This window comes from Asterias amurensis, chromosome 18, assembly GCF_032118995.1.
Source record: "Asterias amurensis chromosome 18, ASM3211899v1".
In the NCBI taxonomy this organism is placed as follows: domain Eukaryota; kingdom Metazoa; phylum Echinodermata; class Asteroidea; order Forcipulatida; family Asteriidae; genus Asterias; species Asterias amurensis.
The window spans coordinates 16,766,663-16,786,031 of NC_092665.1; the positions used below are offsets into that span (position 1 = coordinate 16,766,663).

At 37.8% G+C, this 19,369-nt stretch overlaps 3 protein-coding genes across 4 annotated transcripts in view; 1 reads left to right on the forward strand and 2 right to left on the reverse strand.

Moving 5' to 3' along the window:
* The window catches only part of LOC139950272 (uncharacterized), a 31,752-nt gene extending 27,166 nt beyond the window's left edge, over positions 1–4,586 (reverse strand). The window contains exons 1-2 of one of the 2 annotated variants that reach the window (XM_071948891.1): positions 4,520–4,586; positions 3,989–4,042 (exon numbers count right to left, since the gene is read on the reverse strand). In XM_071948891.1, the coding sequence (XP_071804992.1) occupies positions 3,989–3,993 (5 nt within the window). In that variant the 5' untranslated portion in view covers positions 3,994–4,042; positions 4,520–4,586. Of the gene's footprint in view, positions 1–3,988; positions 4,098–4,519 lie in introns of those variants that run through there. The other variant, XM_071948892.1, reaches the window with a different exon arrangement.
* Positions 1–13,932, forward strand: LOC139950274 (solute carrier family 2, facilitated glucose transporter member 5-like). Its single transcript, XM_071948896.1, has 13 exons — positions 1–166; positions 1,837–1,938; positions 4,014–4,174; positions 5,036–5,166; positions 5,456–5,571; positions 6,052–6,211; positions 6,815–6,903; positions 7,032–7,136; positions 7,261–7,371; positions 8,029–8,130; positions 10,843–10,918; positions 11,225–11,352; positions 11,603–13,932. The coding sequence occupies exons 1-13, from the start codon at positions 119–121 to the stop codon at positions 11,792–11,794; spliced, it is 1,521 nt and encodes a 506-aa protein (XP_071804997.1). The 5' UTR covers positions 1–118; the 3' UTR covers positions 11,795–13,932.
* Positions 8,228–19,369, reverse strand: part of LOC139950273 (solute carrier family 2, facilitated glucose transporter member 1-like) — a 26,661-nt gene continuing 15,519 nt past the window's right edge. Inside the window, exons 6-13 of the mRNA XM_071948895.1 lie at positions 19,226–19,363; positions 18,710–18,897; positions 18,110–18,220; positions 17,788–17,889; positions 17,562–17,637; positions 17,247–17,374; positions 16,476–16,637; positions 8,228–10,446 (exon numbers count right to left, since the gene is read on the reverse strand). Of these exons, the coding sequence (XP_071804996.1) occupies positions 10,363–10,446; positions 16,476–16,637; positions 17,247–17,374; positions 17,562–17,637; positions 17,788–17,889; positions 18,110–18,220; positions 18,710–18,897; positions 19,226–19,363 (989 nt within the window). The 3' untranslated portion in view covers positions 8,228–10,362. The remainder of the gene's footprint in view (positions 10,447–16,475; positions 16,638–17,246; positions 17,375–17,561; positions 17,638–17,787; positions 17,890–18,109; positions 18,221–18,709; positions 18,898–19,225; positions 19,364–19,369) is intronic.

Below are 19,369 nucleotides of genomic sequence, written 5' to 3' on the forward strand. Positions count from 1 at the left end.
TTTGTTGCAGTCATCTTGTTGCATTTTTACAAAGAGTTCTACTGACTTTGGCAACGACAGAGGAGCAGAAAGGATCAAATTTCTCTTTAATTGAACATTCTTAAACATCGAGTCAGCAATGGGTGAGAAGTTAAAGATCACGAAGCCATTGGCAGAGAATAAGGCGGTAAGAGTGTGCTTCGTTTATTGGATCATTCAAGTCTAACGCGTTCTGGTTTTGTTTGTATTTTTGTACCTTGTTGTTAAATAAATAGCTGCAACCCAAATATGGTCGAGAATGATCGTTGCAACGTTTGCCCAAAAAAATGAAAAAAATTCATTGAGAATGTGTGAGTGACACCAGTTTCTGCTTCTACAGTCATTTATGTTTCTTTGGATTTCATTTAATTCTCATTTATTAAATTATTAATTTCACGTATGAAAATATAAAAGTATATTGATAAAAACATACAGCAAAACAGTTTTAAAAAGTAGCATCTCAGAAGGATTTCTGAAAAAGTCAACTTAATTAATATCAGGTTGATATCCTGATGCTTCATTAAGAAACAGACCAATATTACATGCCATTATTGTAACATTATCATTGTTTGATTTTGTTTTAAACAAAGTATTCAGCGATACGTTTAATTTTATTGGGAGAAAAAAAATCAAGTCGCCAAGTAAGGATCATAACCTTGTTTTATCCAAGAAAATTTTTGCCAAACGGAAAATGTATACCAGCCAAAATATTGTGTGATGTGCATTGATGATACCTGGTTCCCCGTAATTCAGAGTTGTATGCAAAAGCAGTGGCGTTTTCTGTTTGAAAACGCTCATTATTTTTATGTAAGCAACAGTTTAACTCGGCGATTGTTAAACTGGCATCATTCCCTCAGTATGGACTAACGCAACTTCCTTTATAGACATGTTTACAAGTAAACGAGATGAGTAAAATATGGACAGGTATAATTTTATCCAAATATGGTCCATATTTATCTCAACTGCGATACAGTTTGCAATCATTATTGTACGGTATCAAAAACCATACCATAAGCCTCACAGCAAAAGGTGTAGCTTCAACTTCAAATGTGGACATTTGTTTGAGATGAAAGTATAAGTTTTGTGGTGTTGTTTTACGGAGTATAGAATCACCAGGATACATTGGTGGTACCTCGAAGCCGTTGTGCTAAATCTCAATGTTTCTCTCGATCCCACAACATGCTGGAGCTAATATAGGTCCATAATCCATACAAAACAAAGATATACTTCTATTGCCCCTTGAACCGGGAGGAGGTAAGAGGGTACAGTGGTCGTGTAATTGGAGTAGTAGTCTTGCGTAGAGCCGCAGTCTCGCGAGAAAGCTACGAGAAAGCCTTTTCTATCACCGCGATAGATAGTTAACGACTTGTCCACAAGTCTATAGCGTTATACTTCGGCTGGGAAGGGGGCCTTGAGAAAATTACGACCGGGATGATAATAGTGACACGCATTGGACTTTGCCCATTCAGAAAGGTGGTCCAGGGACGGGCAGTTCAATCCCCCCATCATGGTTAGCGCATGCGCAAAGGGCGGTCATCCCTTACTCCCCCTTCCCTCCCTTCAGCAGAGACGATACCGGTAGTGTGTTATATAACATCTTTAGCCTACCTCGTGTGATGTGTACAACAAGACCAGCGCTAGCTAGAACTGACCGTTACTGACCGTTACTGACCGTTACTGAACATTCGTCGTGTGGTGGCTGGACACGTCTAGGCCAGAACTGAAATATTCAAGTCTCAAGTCTTAAATCGGTTTAGTTTTCCTCTGTTCACAATGGGTCAAGTTAAATATACTTCAACTGGACATTCTAATTTACAGAAGAAGCCAACATTATGGTTAATCCTGTCCACGTTTTCCGTAACCTTCGGGTCTTCGCTGCAGTACGGATATGGCACTGGGGTTATGGCTGCACCATTTACTGTAAGTTCACCCTTTTTGTTCTTGAGTAAATTGTTTCATCCATTTTAGAACCTCTTTTGAATGATTTTCACGCCTATAATAGGTACACCCTAAACGTGTATTATTTCAGTTTTATGAGGTGGAAAGATAAATGGATATATGCGTTTATGATAACACTTTGTTTACCCTCTATAAATAAGTCTACTCTATGGTTTGGGAGCGCATTGTACCCCCGCAATAAACACTCCCTCATCTGCATTATCTGCATTTCCATGCTCGACGTTATACTCCAATACACCATGATTACACCATGGTGGAAAGAAACACATCCCTTCTCCGTAATAAAGTATACCCTTTCTTACACCATGCTTACACCATGTTTACACCATCCTTATAATACCAGCTTGAATAAAATCGTATGTGTTTAAGATTTAAACTGGGTGTCTATCATGTGGCGTAAGGCGTAACCAGACATTGTCAAGTGGGGGCAGAGACATTATTTGGGACTTATTAAGTCATTCATAATTTTATTAATACTTGTATGGATCTATTAGGGGAACTGACTTGGGTCGGGGCATGGGTTCTCCCTCCCTCCATTGTGTAACAAACTTTTTTTGTGAATGAACACAAACAAAAGTTTGAAAGGACGCGATGGCTTAGTTTGTTAGGTCGCCATTTATTGATATTTTGTTTATATCGGGAGCAAAAAATCAATGTTTGGTCACGATGTTCAAACCCCCAAAAAGCACAAAGCTAAGTAATTCTATTGACCGACTGATTTCATCAAGGAATGTACGAAAGACTACGGAAAAATACAAAATTAGTGACGAGACTACTCTGTAAGTTCATCAACACCAGTGTTAAAAAAACAAACACATCAAAACTCTACTTCCAGAATTACTTCATGAACCTCAGTGCATGGTCTTGCTACATGGTCGGTGCAATGTTTTGTTTCTAATTAGACAGTGATTACAGTCCGTATCATGCGCCATAAAACAATGGAGGTGTCACACCATTAGTACATCATCAATTATACTGAACCTCAGTTAATTGTTCAACTACCATTCTCTTTACGCGGGAAATTGAGCGTAAAATTCTTGAAGTCATGCAGGAAACTATTTTGAATCTTTTTTTTATACTGAAATGAGTGTAAAAACAATGCATTTTGGCATATAATACCACAAGTATCACCCTACCGTGAAGATAAAACCATTCATCAAAATCCGGGAACTTAGAACTACTTCTGCCCGATTTTTATTTCAGGGCCTTCCTAATTGTTTCCATAGAAAGCAATGAGTTATTACGTTTTATAAACCAAGGGGGTCATTAACAACAACGCAACAACTAACAAGGATGTATCAAAAGGAACATGAAGATACCGTGCAGGTAGAATTCTACCTCAATGAATAAACCAAGCATGGGGTAGCTCAATTCTCCATATGCTTGATCACGGAGCTGTATAGTAGGTTGGCCCTATCCGCAATATTTACAATAATTGTTTATCTGATGTAGATTATCTAACGGTTCACCGTTAAGCTTGCATGTGAATACAATCCGCCCGTAGGTTTAGTATACACCTCGTTAGTTTTGCATATAGAGGTATTTGCAACGTTACGTAACAGTGTTATAGAATGAATAATACACGTATATTATTAGCACGAACTCACAGCTTAAGTCTCCACACTGCTTTTGTGTTGATGGGCAGAGTGATTAAAGTCAACACTCTGTGATGTTGAATGGGGGCGTTTTTTCACGTGGTCGTGCCCATGGAGGAGGGTACAAGAAGAACAAAATGGCGCCTTCAAAACCGAGCTGTGTGCAAACACTTAGTTATTCAAATAAAAACAAAACTAATCCGTCGCGACTATTTTCACTCATTAGGACTAAATAATAGTGTATATTATCCAAAAGGTAAGGCCTAAACATCCCATAAATGAATGGAAATGTGAAACTTTGGAGCCCTACCACAAATGTTTGTACTCGATCAACTCAGCTTCCATCTGACATTTATTTCAATACAAATTCAATCATACCTCAAGCATAACACGAATACATTTTATAAGTTGCTTACCTCATTCTTGATTTCTTGTTGGCAGTACATCAACAACTTCTTCAATCAGTCAAACTATGATAGACGAGGAGAATATTTGAACGATACATCTTTACTATGGCTGTCTTCCTTCACCATCTCGCTTTACTGCGTAGGGGGAGCTTTCGGAGCTCTGTTCGGCGGCCAGCTCAGCAACATCCTTGGAAGGTAAAGGGTTCACCTAGCCCAGGTTGGACTCCTCCGTTGCAGTGGCACTGACTGACGTCCTACCAGGGCTAGGGTTCACCGGTTGTCTGCTGACTCTGGTCAACTTGGAAATCGTTCAGGGATAACTTTCCGTATGGCACCACCACTTTTTCATTCGATATGAAATATATATAGGAACTTATTTACCTGATTGATATATCCCTTTTTGTAAAAATGAGTAGAAAAGTGGTGGCGCCATATACGGAAAGTTATCCTAGTTCAGATTTGCAGCAAGCCGAAGAGGCATTCGAATGCAGAAGATCACTTATCACATGTTTAGCTATAAATTATAAACGGTTTACGTACACGTTGAACATCTACATTATACATCAAGGCATACAACCAGCATGTGGCCATATTTACTTGCAGTTGGTTGCTCTTCCTTGGCAGTGAACAAACCAATAATTCATTTGGTTGCAGTTGTAACAAACAATGGTTCCATGGTTGGTCAAACACAAACATTACTTCAAGTCCACGCGGGCAGATCCCGTACAACAAAATATTTGACAGTCCAACCTTTGTCTAAAACCTATCGCGTTCCCAGGGGTGTGCTCTCGCCGTCCAATTTTCCACCCCGCCTTGCTCGGCACAGGTTAGTGGCGCTGACTGACATGTCCGGGTGGGGACGAGGTTGGTTAAAAACATTCGCCCAGCCATGTAGTGTGTAGAAGATTTTAGTGGTTTTGAACTTCGCAGAATAGTGTTTGACACGTGGTCGTTCTCACAAAACCTGAACTTGTTTTAATTTGTCTCTCTCTCTCTAGTCGACCGAGGTCGGAATCATGTTGAGGCTCGCATTTATTGATACTTATTTTGTTGCAGGAAGGGCGCCCTCCTCCTTAACAACATCTTCTCTATAAGTGCTTCTCTAATGTTTGGCTTCAGTGGAGCCAACTTCGCCAATAACTTTGAGATGGTGATGTTAGCTCGTCTTGTCTATGGTTTCATGGTTGGTGAGTATGTTGAAGTGAGAGCAAGGCCATTTTCGTTTTGCAAATGGCACTTCCATTGGAAAATCTTCAAGTCTATCGGAACTTTTGGAGGGTCACCAAGGCCAAGACTAGAGCAACGAAGACCACTCTTCGTGTAAATTCCAAGCCTGCATCTATTAATCAATATTGCTCAAGGAGTTGATGATCCATCTAATCGATCAATATGTCAAGATAGTTTTGATTGCTTAATCTATCAACTAATTATAGAAACTAACATTTAATTGATTGATTGATTGATTGATATTGACAGGTGTATCAATCACTATCGTGCCATTGTACCTGGCTGAAATCTCTCCAGTTAATCTACGTGGTGCTATTGGTACATGCCATCAACTTATGATCACAGTTGGAATCCTCATAGCACAGGTAAACAAATAATGTATACACTCAATTAGAAGATCTGTTTTTGTTTTAGAGAAAATAGTTGGAGAGGGGACACATAGTTGAGAGAATATTATTGTACGAAGTCTGTAGACGAATGTGAGTTTCCTTTATTTTGCACCCATTTTGTTTGTAGAGTGGTACAAATAGACGGTATCTCATAGTGTCATACGTTTTTGGGGATTTCAATTGAAGGGCCACTTTATTATTGTTGAATGACATTTAAACAATAAATTCTAACAATTATTTACAACACAACAAAAAGATACCCAAAAATATTTGAGACATTAAAGTGTTAACTCCTTTTTTGTGTCCGTCCACCTTTTTTGTGTCCGTCCAATCCGAAACGCTCTGAACTGATTTTTTTACATTTAGTACATAAATAACCGAGTTAATTGAGAATTTGTCTGCAAAAATTAGCCATAGAATGTGTTGATATACTTCATTTATATCACTTGTTGTTAGGTGTTGGGTCTGTTCATCTTCAATCAACCAGACCAGTGGTCACTTCTTCTTGCTCTGACTGGTGTATTCTCAGGAGTAGAGATTCTAACTTTACCATTCTGTCCTGAGAGTCCAAGATGGTTACTCCTCAATAAGAACCAACCGGAGAAATGCCGTGCAGGTAAGTTACAATCACCAAGTGGCTCCGTGTATCCATGTGACACATCTGACCTGACCTTGACCGTATGTAAGAGGTTAGCGAGTAACATTCTAAACTTAGACAGTTTAAATGAGGGGAATGAATGAAATATTGTGATATTTTGATGCAACTTTCTTCAAATTACAAGAGAATTGAAAACGTAAAGTATTGATTGATTAGTTAATCTGCCAGTGACAATGGTTTGTCCATTGGAAGCGCTTTGAGATGCCATTGGGGTGTGAGAAGCGCTAATAAAAATCGGTTATTATTATTACTAAAATGAAAAGAAGAAAAAAAAGACCTATGGTATTGTTTCAAAAACAAATAGTTAACAGCCTGACGTTTCAATCCTAGCAGTCTTTCTTGAAGGCTAAAAGTTGACAAAGAAATTGTTTCTAAACCTGTAAGCGGCGAACGGCGACCGGGAGAATATAGTTCCACAACAGTGGGTGTAATAAGAGAGGGAACATGAGTTGGAGCCCCCCCTCCCAACCCCCAAACATTACACGAGAAAAAGTCAAGTATTAACTTGGCTAATGAACTAAGTGATTGACAAATGTATAAATTGTTGTCTCTTCTTTGAAGCTTTGGTCAAGCTTAGAGGTGATGATGATGTCGATGACGAAGTCGCCGAGATGAAGGAAGAAGCTCAGAAAGAGTCCTCAACACAGAAGGTGAGACATTGATGTTCAGAGAAGTTCGTAATTTAAATCTTACATCAGGATCAGGAAACTATAATGGATGAACTTGTTTTAACGAATTAACCTTTATTGGAACCCCAATCCCTCTTCCTTCTTATTAGGTTGGCATGTGGTCCGTTCTTACATTGAAAGATAAAACCTGGAAGATGCCTCTGCTTATTAGCGTAATGCTTCACGCTGGACAACAACTCTCTGGAATCAATGCCGTAAGTTTATCTCTTTGATCTTAAAGCTGGTTTTGGGTGTGCAATGATAAACAGTTTCTTCTCTTATTTTATTGACAGTTTTTACTAATTGATTATTACACCTGTTACTTTATTTCTCAAACAGGTGATGTTCTACGTCACCATAATCTTCGAGCAAACAGGAATGTCAGCAGAGGAGGTATCCTATGCTACAATCGGAGTGGGAGGAATCAACGTTCTCATGACAATTGTTTCCGTGAGCATACGATTTTAGGCGGGAAAACTAGCTAAACTAGCTAGACTTAAGTGGGAGGGGGGGGGGGGCAGAGGTATGGTCACTCTTCTAATGACTGGGTTGGGCTATATCAGGAGTCAGGATACTATGCAAATGGATTTAAGAACCGTTTAACCTATTGCATCAAAGTGCATTACACTATTCCTGAAACAGTCTTCACTCCTATGGAGTATGCAGCACCGACAGCCAAATGAAAGTGCAGATTGCTCATCGCTCACATGATTCATAATCACTACCAAGTAGTCATTTACTCCTGTGTGATGACAAACAGTTCTAGTTAAGTGTCTTGCTCAAGGACACAAGTGTGTCAACCGGGATTCGAACCCACACTATGATGGCTTCACTATCAGAAGTCGAGTCTGATGCATTCTACCACGAGACACAAAAACTAGTATGCAAGGACCCTGGGAATTATGAATCAAATGAAAACTCTGAAATAAACTTTAAAAAACAGTCACAATGGGATTAACAAAATTAAAATGTTTAACAGAAATACAAATTGGGCAGAAACATCCTGTAAAACAAAGAAGAACAAAGCACGAGTCATTCTACCAGAATCTGTAGTTACTTCAATGTTTTTATTTTCACAACATACATTTTTCTTGCTGTTATATCAAGGTGTTTATTGTTGAGCGTGCAGGACGTCGCATCTTGCTGCTCTATCCATTCGGATTGATGGTTCTCTTCACTGGTTTACTGACAGTATCCCTCAATCTTCAGGTTAGTTTTCTAAAAGTAGCAAATCACCTTTTGATCTTAAGCCCTTTTCACACTGAATCTTCTACCCCCATGAGACATAGCCCTGGGGAAGCCTAGAACTGTTTTTATCCCCCAGTTACCCCAGCAGACTTTAACAATGTGTCCCTATTTCAAGAGGTTCTAGTTTCACGTTCAAGAATACCCAGGGATTTTACCGCTTACCCCTACTCTAGAGCAGGGATGGCTTATTCCCCGGGGTACCAGGTATGAAAAGGCTGGTCGTTATTCCCCCCCCCCCCAGGGCAACCCCGGGGAATTGAGTAGGGTGAACAGGACTTTAGATACGATCCCTGAACTTGAAGGGTTATCCACTTGGGACTAATCATACCTTGAATCATGATTGAAATCATGTCTGTCAACTGAACAAACTAAATGTTTGGGCACAACCAGTCTGTCCAGCTTCACTGGAATGTAAAGAAGTGTCTCTGAAAACATCCTAAAATCTAGAAATATTATAGGCTTACCCTTTCCCAACAGCTGAAAAAATACAATATCCTTAAGGTTTGACTATAGAATCAGAACTATACAGAAAAATACTTATCAAAACTATGACAAACAAACATAATTACCTACAGAAACATGATTTGGTTTTGGTCAACCAACATCAACCTTAAAATGTTACCCTGTATGGTATTTTTTTAAGGTTAAACAATAGTTTCAGTGTCTCTGTAGACCTCATACCTTGATTAAAATCCAGCTGCTACCACCAAAGTGAAAAGTCATTCTCTTAAACAGTGCCCTCACTGATGTTAAAAAAAGCGCAGATCATTGGTGCTACTATTTGTGGGTAAAAATATATACATGACCTTGGGATACCAGCAGTGTTATGAAAGGGGTCTTTGAAAATCTGCAATTAAGTATGAACAGCATGCAGGTTGGGTCAATGAGCCTAATGCATAAGCTCTCTTCATAAGCAAAACAATTACAGCTTAACATATAACTTATTTCATGGTTTAGCACGTAAATGTTACCTCCGATTGTGTTTTCCATGTTACTTGAGTATTCTTCCCTTACAGCTAGCACAGAATTTTGCACGTACCCTGTAATTGAACAGAGACTGTACGCGCAGAATTCAGTGGTTTGGCAACTATATTTCGTTGAGATGTAGGAACATATGAGGCCTACAAGACATGCAGCATACTGTCAGTAGAATACAAATAAAAACATTATGGTATCTTTACAAATAAAAACTATTTTTATCAATCATTTTATAAATGTATATCTACCACTGACATAGTTAAAGACAACAATAATAAATCAATGATAGAACAAAAACTGTAACCGTAACTCCCAAAGTTTTGTGACAATTAAAATACAAAGGCACAATATCCGGGTTGGACTGAACCCATGACCTTTGCCATTCTAGACCAAAGACCAGTGGTGTAAACCAGACATTTTCATTTGAGAGCGGGAGCAACTGGGGAAAGAACATAATTTGGGGAGTGCGCCATTTAATGTATCGAACCATTCCATTTTGATTTGTTTTATCGCCTTTGGGGAATTTAATTATTTTTGTAATAATATTTTCAGTTTGAATTCATTTCAGTTAATAGAACTGCCTGATCTTGGTGTGGGGCATCGCAATTTTCAGATGTGTTTTTGAGCTCTTTTTGCAGTCACAGTATAATTCTTTTTTTAAAGGTTCATAAAAATACTTTTTACTATCTACTTTAGAAACTCTCCAAAGAATTGCATTGTTAAGCAGCGACAAAAAAATACTTTCCGCCACAAAACTTAGCACTAAACAAACTGAAATTTTGTCCTCATTTATCAGTTAGGTGTTTAGAAGCTAAAACATATCTCTGTCAAGTTCCTAGTGTTCACTAGCAATCAAGAATACAGATTATCAATATACAAAAAGGAAACCAGTCTATTCAAATGGCTGTCTTTGAAGAGAGCTTACTGGAATAAAGTCAAGGCCCAATTTAATAGAGCTGCTTAAGCACAAAAAAACTAAGCACAACCAAATCATGCTAACCAGAATAAAGGTTACCAGCCAAAATACCATGTTACATGTACAATTTGAGAATGGTATCTTGCTCATTATTGCTAAGCAGAGCATTATTTATGCTAAAGCAACTCTATGAAATACGGCCCTGTTTACACAACCCAACGTTCACCTTGTTTACATCAATACAAGCACACATACAAGGTAGTTTGCCACCGATGACCGGCCATGCAGTCCTCTTCCGGTTAAGTCATGTCTGATTTGAGAGCGCTGTACTGAACACCCTGATCCATCTTACTATTCACAGGACTGCTGTCAGAATCAGAACTCTGTAAAGATAAAAATGATAGATTGATCATCTAAATATTACTTCCCTTTTCCATTAGTTGACATTATTATTAGTCTAGAGGAATGGACAGGTAAGAAGGGTTAGCTAGAGCTTTGTATTGAGAAAGTTGTGCGTGACATGGAAGTACCAGTTCCCTTTTGTCATGTGTTTGCTGGACGTGATTTTAGGTCCAAATGTAGCACAACCTAATGTGCAGTATAGTCTGGCACCCTGTGCGCACATGCATTTTTGGGGCTGAAAATTGCCTTCAATTACAAGTTGTTGCGCAACTCTCTCATTACGCATGCTCTGTATCCAGACACTGTAACTCTGATGAAACATTAGTACAGGTCATGACCCTTATTTATTATTCATATATTTTCATTTGTATTGACAGGACTCGTTTGATTGGATGAGATGGCTGAGCTTGGCCTTTATCTTCTTGTACATTATTTCATTTGCTATTGGACCTGGTAAGTGATGAGTCAGCCGTTTCTTTTCCTTCATAACTAGCTCTGGTCAGACTGGAACTCCAACCTACACTCTATTGGTCAGAAACACCAAAGCTCCAGTCCGGTGCGCTTAACAGCTCGACCATGACACAATACAGCAGTTAGGGATATATAGACTTGACAACTTATGAGCATACAGACTGCTAATACTGAGTAGCAATCGATGATATTTGGGTAGCGACTGGTAAGAATTCATGTTGCATTAGATTCCATAAAAGAGAAGTTATTCCGATGTCTAATTGAGTAATCCACTTTGTATTTTGCCAGGACCTATCCCTTTTGTGATTGTCCCCGAGTTGTGGGCCCAGGGTCCCCGCCCATCTGCCATGTCTATTTCTGTCCAAGTCAACTGGTGGTGCAACTTTGTTGTTGGTCTGACCTTCCAGTTTATCCAGGTAAGTCAAATAGTTGATCCACGTTGTGTGATCCACACTGTGTGGTTAGTTGATCCACAGTGTATGGATACCATCCATCAATACAGCATGGTGGAAAGTTACTGTTTTGAACTGGCATCTATATTAATGCAAACCAATACATTGATACCTCACAATGCAATGTCTAAAATCTTACATCCTTAAAATAGTTTGTCACTTTAATGTTATGTATTTATCATTTATGTATTGTTCTTGTTATCTTATTTTCTAGTCTGGCATCGGAGCTTATACATTCCTGGTCTACATGGCTTTCCTGATCTTAAGTACCATCTTCATCTTTTTCTTTGTTCCTGAGACAAAGAACAGGACATTTGAAGACATCTCTTCTAGTTTTGGAAAGAAACACGAGGTCAACCAAAATGAGTATGAACTGCAGGGTTCCAACAAGAGAGATCAGTTGTGAACTGACCCAAATAATGTATCAGAATAGATTAAACAGTAAAATACAAGAACCACATTTGTGTGTGTGTGTCACTCAAATTAGAGACTTTAAACAAAGGAACAAAGTATACGATTGCTATCACATAGGAAAACAATAGGGTCCATTTTTGTCAGGAGAAAGAGTTGAACAAAAGGTCCACGACTGGAGACCACACACTTGTGTCTGTGGGTCCAATCACTCAGTCTTGTCTGATGATAAAACTCATCTTTTTATCATTCAATGAGTCAGTTTTGTTTTCATTCAAATTTGTTTTTTAAGTAATATCAAGTGCCTTGAAAACAAGATTTGCAGTGGAGATAATTTTATACATTTCTCTGTTGTTTATAATGGTGTTTTTGTAAGACAAATTAAACAATTTGGAATGTTGCAGTAATTTGTAGATATGTTTAATCAGGTTAAATCTAGTCTCTAGAAATAGTCTCTTTATATTGATGCATAAATTCCGTGTTGGAATCAACTGAAGTTGTGTCCGAAGTGACTTTGGATTCGGCTGCAATGTTAACGAAAGCCTAGCTACAGCTATTGGCTACAGCTATTGGCTACAGCTATTGGCTACAGCTATTGGCTACAGCTATTGGCTAAGTCAACAATGTTGAAGAGGCCTTGTCATCATCCAGCCACAGTCACTGGACTGGCTCCCAGTAACCCACTGCCAACTCTAAAGACGATGGGTTGCAAGAGACAAATGACCAACAGGGTACCAGGCAATAGATGACTGGCCAAAAAAGAAGTTGATTCAGAAGTGTAGTTAAAATAAACAAAAGTTGAATAAATTTATTTTTGAATTGAAAAGAAAGTTGTTTTTGGAATTGCTGAAAGTGGTAGACTTAAAAAAAATGTCACCGCACACATTTGAAGTATTTTAAGGGGTTGCAGTTAACAATGGTATGATTGGAAGAAAAGATATGTCAATAACATTTATGATGGATGTCTATACAAGATTGAATACAACACCGAGGTGCTACAACTGGTTATATTATCAATTAAACTCGGTACATTTTTAGCTCTTTGTGTTTTTGCTGTGTATGTGAGAGTGGTTTTTAAAACTAGACTAAAAGCTAGAGCAGTGTACACTCGACTTAAGTTCCTTACAAGTTTGAATGTCTAAGAATATGAACTTAGTAGGAACAACCTTACAGACTATTTCGGATTTTTTTTTTTTTTACTCTTGAATTACTGTTCAATGCAAAATGTGCTCAGTTATTTTCAGGCATAGTAACAGAAACATCTATATAAATTTCACTGTGATTTTTTCGAATAAGGCTTTTCTTCCTCATTACAATTCATATCTGTAAATATTATAATCTTTTCGTGTTTTTTTTTCTCCCTTTGTTCCAATGTTAGATTTGTAAATATTTTAAATAATACCACAATTATAAAGGCATAGGTATTGAATCTTGAGTGTATTGTCATACAGACCTATACAAAAAACAGGGAACCAGTGGCAGTATCCACAATATACCAACAGTCAATGAGGAACCAGTTTCAAGTCCATTCTGTGGCATTTATCTTATCTGGCTGGTTTTTGGTGCTTACGACTATCGCTATGGTTATCGCTATGGCTATTGCTATGGCTATCGCTATGGCTATTGCTATGGCTATCGCTATGGCTATCGCAAACGCCTGTTGTCTAAAGCAACAATAAAGAAGGGCTTTTCATTGTCTAGCCAAATTGCTGGAGCCTTAACTGTGGGCACAGGTGACATTGGCTACGGCTACTGCCTTGGCTGCAGAAACAGTGAGAATTGGGCCTTTTCAGTATCTAGCCATAGTCAATAAAGCCATTATTTTGAGCTCAGCTTCTGATTCAAACCCTTGATCCAAAATGAGGCTTGAAGTAAAAAATCTGGCTACTTTTTCAAGTACTGATAGTTTTGTAATTTTGTCCTATTATTATTATTTTTAAAAAGTACTAATCAAGTTTAATAAATGAAATTGAAATAGTTACAAATGAAATAATTTTAGTAATTGATCGAAGTATTTTGCAGCACAGAGCAAATATTGTCAGGGGTCTCTGTATATTGTAATGTAGTGAATATTGTTATCATATTTTAATAATGGCTGACATTGCAAGTAAAAGTGAACTTAAAAATTTCAAACATTTAAAATGCCTTTTCCCCATCTTTTTGAGTCTGAAGTGTTGATGTTTATCTTGATATTTGTGATCAGTAGTGGTATAAAAACTGGTCATTCTGATAAGAAATATATTTTCCCTCTTCCAACCATGATACAAACAATGTAATCACTGCTACTCATGCATTTACTACAAGATGTCATATTGCAGGCTGGTATGGTTAATCTACCCTTCACAACCACAGTGGAGGATATTGAATGGTCCAACAGTAGGAGGGTTAATAGTCAACAAGCAGCCTGTATTAACTAGACATACAAACAAACAGCACAGCAGATTGTATTCAGAAATTCTATTTAGAAAGCAAGAGATTAAAGGCAGTAGACACTGTTGGTAATTGTCAAAGACCAGTCTTCTCACTTGGTGTATTTCAAATGCATAAAAAAAAAACCTGTGAAAATTGAGCTCAACTGGTCTTCGAAGTTGCGAGATAATTATGAAAGAAAGAATACATTGTCGCCTGAATTTGTGTGCTTTCAGATGCTTGATTTCATACCTAAAATTCGAAATCTGAGCTCTCAAAATCAAATTCACGGAAAATTACTTATTACTTGAAAACTACATCACTTCAGAGGGAGTCGTTCCTCACAATGTTTTATACTATCAACCTCTCCTCATTACTCGTTACCAAGTGAGTTTTTATGCTAATAATTATTTTGAGTAATTATTAATAGTGTCCACTGCCTTTAACAACAAAACAGCAAGAGTAAATAAAAATTGGCTACAGAGCATGCAATATATACAGTGATATAGTTTATTATAAACATAGAACAGCCACATGCATATATTGGTTAACAGTAAACAGTAGTAGATAAATAGTCACAGTGCTTTGTTAATAATAGTATTAATCCACCGCATTAATATCACAAAAACAAATAAGAGAGTGTTATTTGACAAAGAAGCCAAAGAAAGACAAATGTGATGCGATCCAGCAAAATGAATCCTTTGTCGACCTAGGTCATTTAAACATTTTGATATCACCTTCATTTCACAAGATTCAAACCACTCATTCAGCTGGATTGCATCACAGGTAATTAAGTGCAGCATTAGATTTTTTAAATATACAAATATTGACACAGTAACCTTATAAAAAACAATCACTAAAATTTTCTAAAATATATATGTTTTTTATATTTAGGTCTTGAATAAGTTTATTCTGCTAATAGTCCACACAACTGCCCCCCCCCAAAAAAAAAGCAAAACTCCACAAACAATTTCCCAGAAGTAAACACACACATGGCGTTATCGCAAACCAGATATATATATCAACATCTAACCATGCATTGCCCCAAAATCCCTTTTACTTGTTGCTAAACAAGTTGTTTTCTTCGCAAATTATTTTCATCGGAAACCCTCTGTATTGTAATAATGTATTTTGGAAATTGCTTTTTACCTTTGTATCTAGCACCTTTGAGGCCTTTTTGGCAAATTGGCGCTTTATAAATATCTTTTTATTATTTTGTTATTAAACTCTGTACATAATGTAGAATCTGGTACGGATTCTGTACATTCTGCAGTAAAACTGATTTTGAAGGGAAAAAATGGCACTTCGGGGCTTCTTATTGTCACATTTTTGTTTGGTCTTTTTTTTTATATACATAAACCCTAACCCCCCCCCAATCGTTTATTATTCATCAGTCAACATTTCAACAAAACAGAGATAATGAGATACTATAAAACGGACTGTTCAAAAACATTCTTTATAAAAATGAGAAGGTAATAAGTACACAGTGTGACAGACTTAAGAATTGCAGAAATAAAGTTTGTAAGTCAGTCTCACACTTAAACAGTTGTCTTATGGAACAAATATATGTAATCTGATTCATAAGATTTTTAACAAAATGGTACAAAACGATATTTGTATTTGCCTCGTTATATGGTGATTTAAGTTTTTATAATTGAATTAAATTAAAGAGTACTTTCTAATCTGATGCTGTAACTTCTTTAGATTTAACAGAGTAAGAATGCAAAGTGATAAATAGACTAACAAAACAAACCTTGTACTTTACCTTAATGGCTCAACAATCAGAACAGAAATAAGACACTTAATTAAAGTGCAAGACATCATGCAGTTTGCTCACAGAAATAGATCAGCCAATTAAAGTGCAAGCCAACATGCAGAGTTAATACAGCAGAAGCAGATAAAAGAAAACTCAACTTAACAACATGTGATACAAAACAAGCAGAAAACAGTAGTCGCCAAGGTCTTAAAAGGCCATTTAAAACCAGCAGAGTTGTGGCCATGTGTCAAAGACCGAGCCTTTTCGCTTTGCCACAACTCTGTTAAACACTTTAAATGGCTGTTTAAGACCTTGTCGCTGACTCTTGAGTTAATGTCCAATCACAAATGCACCATTAAGTACAAAGCACAGTAATAAAGGAAAAGCTGCATTAATTTTAGAAGGATGTGTTGAAAAGCTGAGCTGCTTCAAAACTACATGTCTTGAAATATTAGGAAAGGAAAACAAATTAGTTGTTATTTTCAGAGATTGACAATCCTTTGTTACTCACTCCTCCTTTTTCTCCGTTCTCCAGACTGTTCTTGGATTTGAAGAGGGCGCTTATCTCTTCAAAACTCTTGTTCTTCGTCTCCGGAACAAAGAAGAATGTGAAGATGAAGAAGATGACCAGGAGGACAATAAAAATGATGAAGACGTAGTCAGTCAGTGAGTTCTGTTTCAAGAAAAGAAAAAGAATAACATCTTGAAACCAAGCTTTACCGAGCCAATAAGACAATTTATTTGCAGCAGCCTCATCAACGCGGTTAAACCAAACAACCATAAAAGCTCAAACATGTTTCTGGAACCGAGTGCACGTATCAAAAAAAGAAGGGGTCCGCCCTGGTTTGATTGGCTGCATATTGCGCCACAGCACCTTGTAAACTATTACACCGTGCTTTTTAAAAATATCATTTCTCATACTTCAAATGTAGTCCAACATACCTTGCAAAAAAATACTGAATGTTGAAGTGACCTGGGCGTCACTGAGTTGACTGATATTAGAGCCAAATAAGCAGCCACTATTACTTTTCTTATTACTAAAGCAGGTATAGACCCCTTGTATTGGCACCCATTGATGATGTCATACAGTGGAAGCGTGTACCACCTGTTATGCCTAACTCTAAGCCAATGATATGTCATCATTGACCTCAGTGGGGGCGCTGTTTGGAATTGTGACATCACATGGGCCTATTTGATAAATTTTAACAGAGATTACCACCTCTTTCCTACTCAGTTGGGTCAGAGGTCACTCAGATTGTTAGATGTAACCATCCTACAGTACCTGAAGTATCGGAAACAGAAGACCAACAGCAAAGTTTGCTGTCCAATTGACGCAGAATGCAATACTGATGGCAGCTGGTCTGGGACCTTGAGAAAACAGCTCTGCTACTATCAGCCAAGGAATGGAACCTGAAGGAAGAAATGTCGGAAAACATTGCTGAATATGCATGTTTTACTTTGTAAGAAGAAAATTTTCCTGGGTACATGCACATTATGCTTTGTACAAAGCCTTTCAGGTTCATCTTCATTAACATTAAAATCTTTCCTACTAAACAAATTCACAAACAAAAAAGTAAAATAGTGAAAACAAACTTGCCTGGTCCAATTGCAAAGCCCACGGTAAAGAACATAACACAGACGATACTTATGTAAGAAGCTGGGTGCCAGTTCTCCTGTATAAAGAAACAAAGAAATATTACAAATAAGAAATGTTGTGCTTGAGCAGCCAAAATTAGGCCCTAAGAAGTCCAAGTTTAATAACAAATTCTTGTGATATGATGATGACACCGTGAATCAGAAATACTGGAACGATTTTCACGTACCCCAACGACAAGGAATATGGTCAGTAAAGATGCCCAGACAGCCATGAATCCAAGCCCAAAGAGATGAAGAGCACGACGCCCGCTGCGATCCATCAATGGCACCTATTAAAAAAACAAATAAACAAACTTCTGTTAATTAGACGTCAATAGAAATTCACCCAAACTATTCAGCTATTGAAACAAACCTACAATGTATACAGATGCTCAGTAAAAAGTGGTTCCACAGCAAAGGACCAATGGTTATTTTGTCCCACAGCCAGTCTCCTCGCTCATCTTTTTGGTATTTTTAGCAACTCGTGCCGTCTATTGTGAGATTACTTACACTAACGATCGTCATCAGAACCATAACACCTCCAGTGCTTAGAGTTGCGTACATAGCGTTTTCCTGGGTAATGCCGGCAGCAACAAAAATCAGCGAGGAATAATACAGAACCTGTGGATGAGATATTGTGTTAAAACAAAGCAAAGATACTTTATTTTATATTTTATTACACACACACCAACGGCAGAATGAAAAGGAAACTAGAAAATAAGTTCACTTATAGATGATGGAAGAAACCCCCCAAAGGTGGAAAACCCTTACAATATGATAGGGACTGAAACCCACTCCACATGCAAGACTTCGGTCCAGGGTGGGATTCCAACCTGGGGGCCACAGATGTGAATGGCAGGGAACAGAAACCACTGAGCAACCCTGGGCCTAACAGTTTTCAGTGTCAGTAATCAATCATTAAAGATGACTTCAATAAGACTGAGTCATTTTCAGGAATACCAGACAGAGTTTCTTAAAAGTTCACGGCCAGAAACAGCTTCAGCTAGCAGCACAAAGACAAATTGGTACAAGCAACAATTTAAAACACTAAAAAACAACTTAAAATCTCATGGAAGTGCTCTTACAATGAAGTTTTGACAAAAATCTTACCGCATTTATTCCTGACAGTTGTTGTGACAACTGCATGACAATACTGATCAATAGAGGGCGCCGTAACGAGCTGCGTTTGAAAAGCTGCCAGACGCTGACACGTTCCTCTTTCTGTTCTTCTGCATGCTCTCTCCTCATCTCAGCAATCTCATCTTGGATATCGGAATGACGTCGCAACCAAACAAGAGCTGGAAATAAAATAATAACAACTGAAACTGAGTACAGGTCATTATTTAATCACTGGGGCCAAACTCTTCAGAACAAAAACATTACTAAACACAAAAACAATTTTGACTACCATAACTAGGTTACCAGCCAAATTAATGTGTCACATACACCATTTGCGGCTGGTATTCTGTTCATCAGATTAATTAACAACATATTGTTTTGCCCAGATGATAATTATTAAGTAAAAACGATCAAAGAACCTCGCTTAAACCAAACTCCAAAAATTGGGGTCTAGAATTCCCCCAAGGTCTTTAAAATAACAGGGGAGAACCTTGTGTTTTTTCCTACCTTTTTCAGCTTCCTTTTGCTTGTCCTTGTTGATTAACAAATATCTTGGGCTCTCTGGACAGAACGGCATGGTTACCAGCTGAATTATAGCTGGTATTAATGCAGCACCCAAACACAAAGGCCAAAGGTCATCGGTGCCTGCCA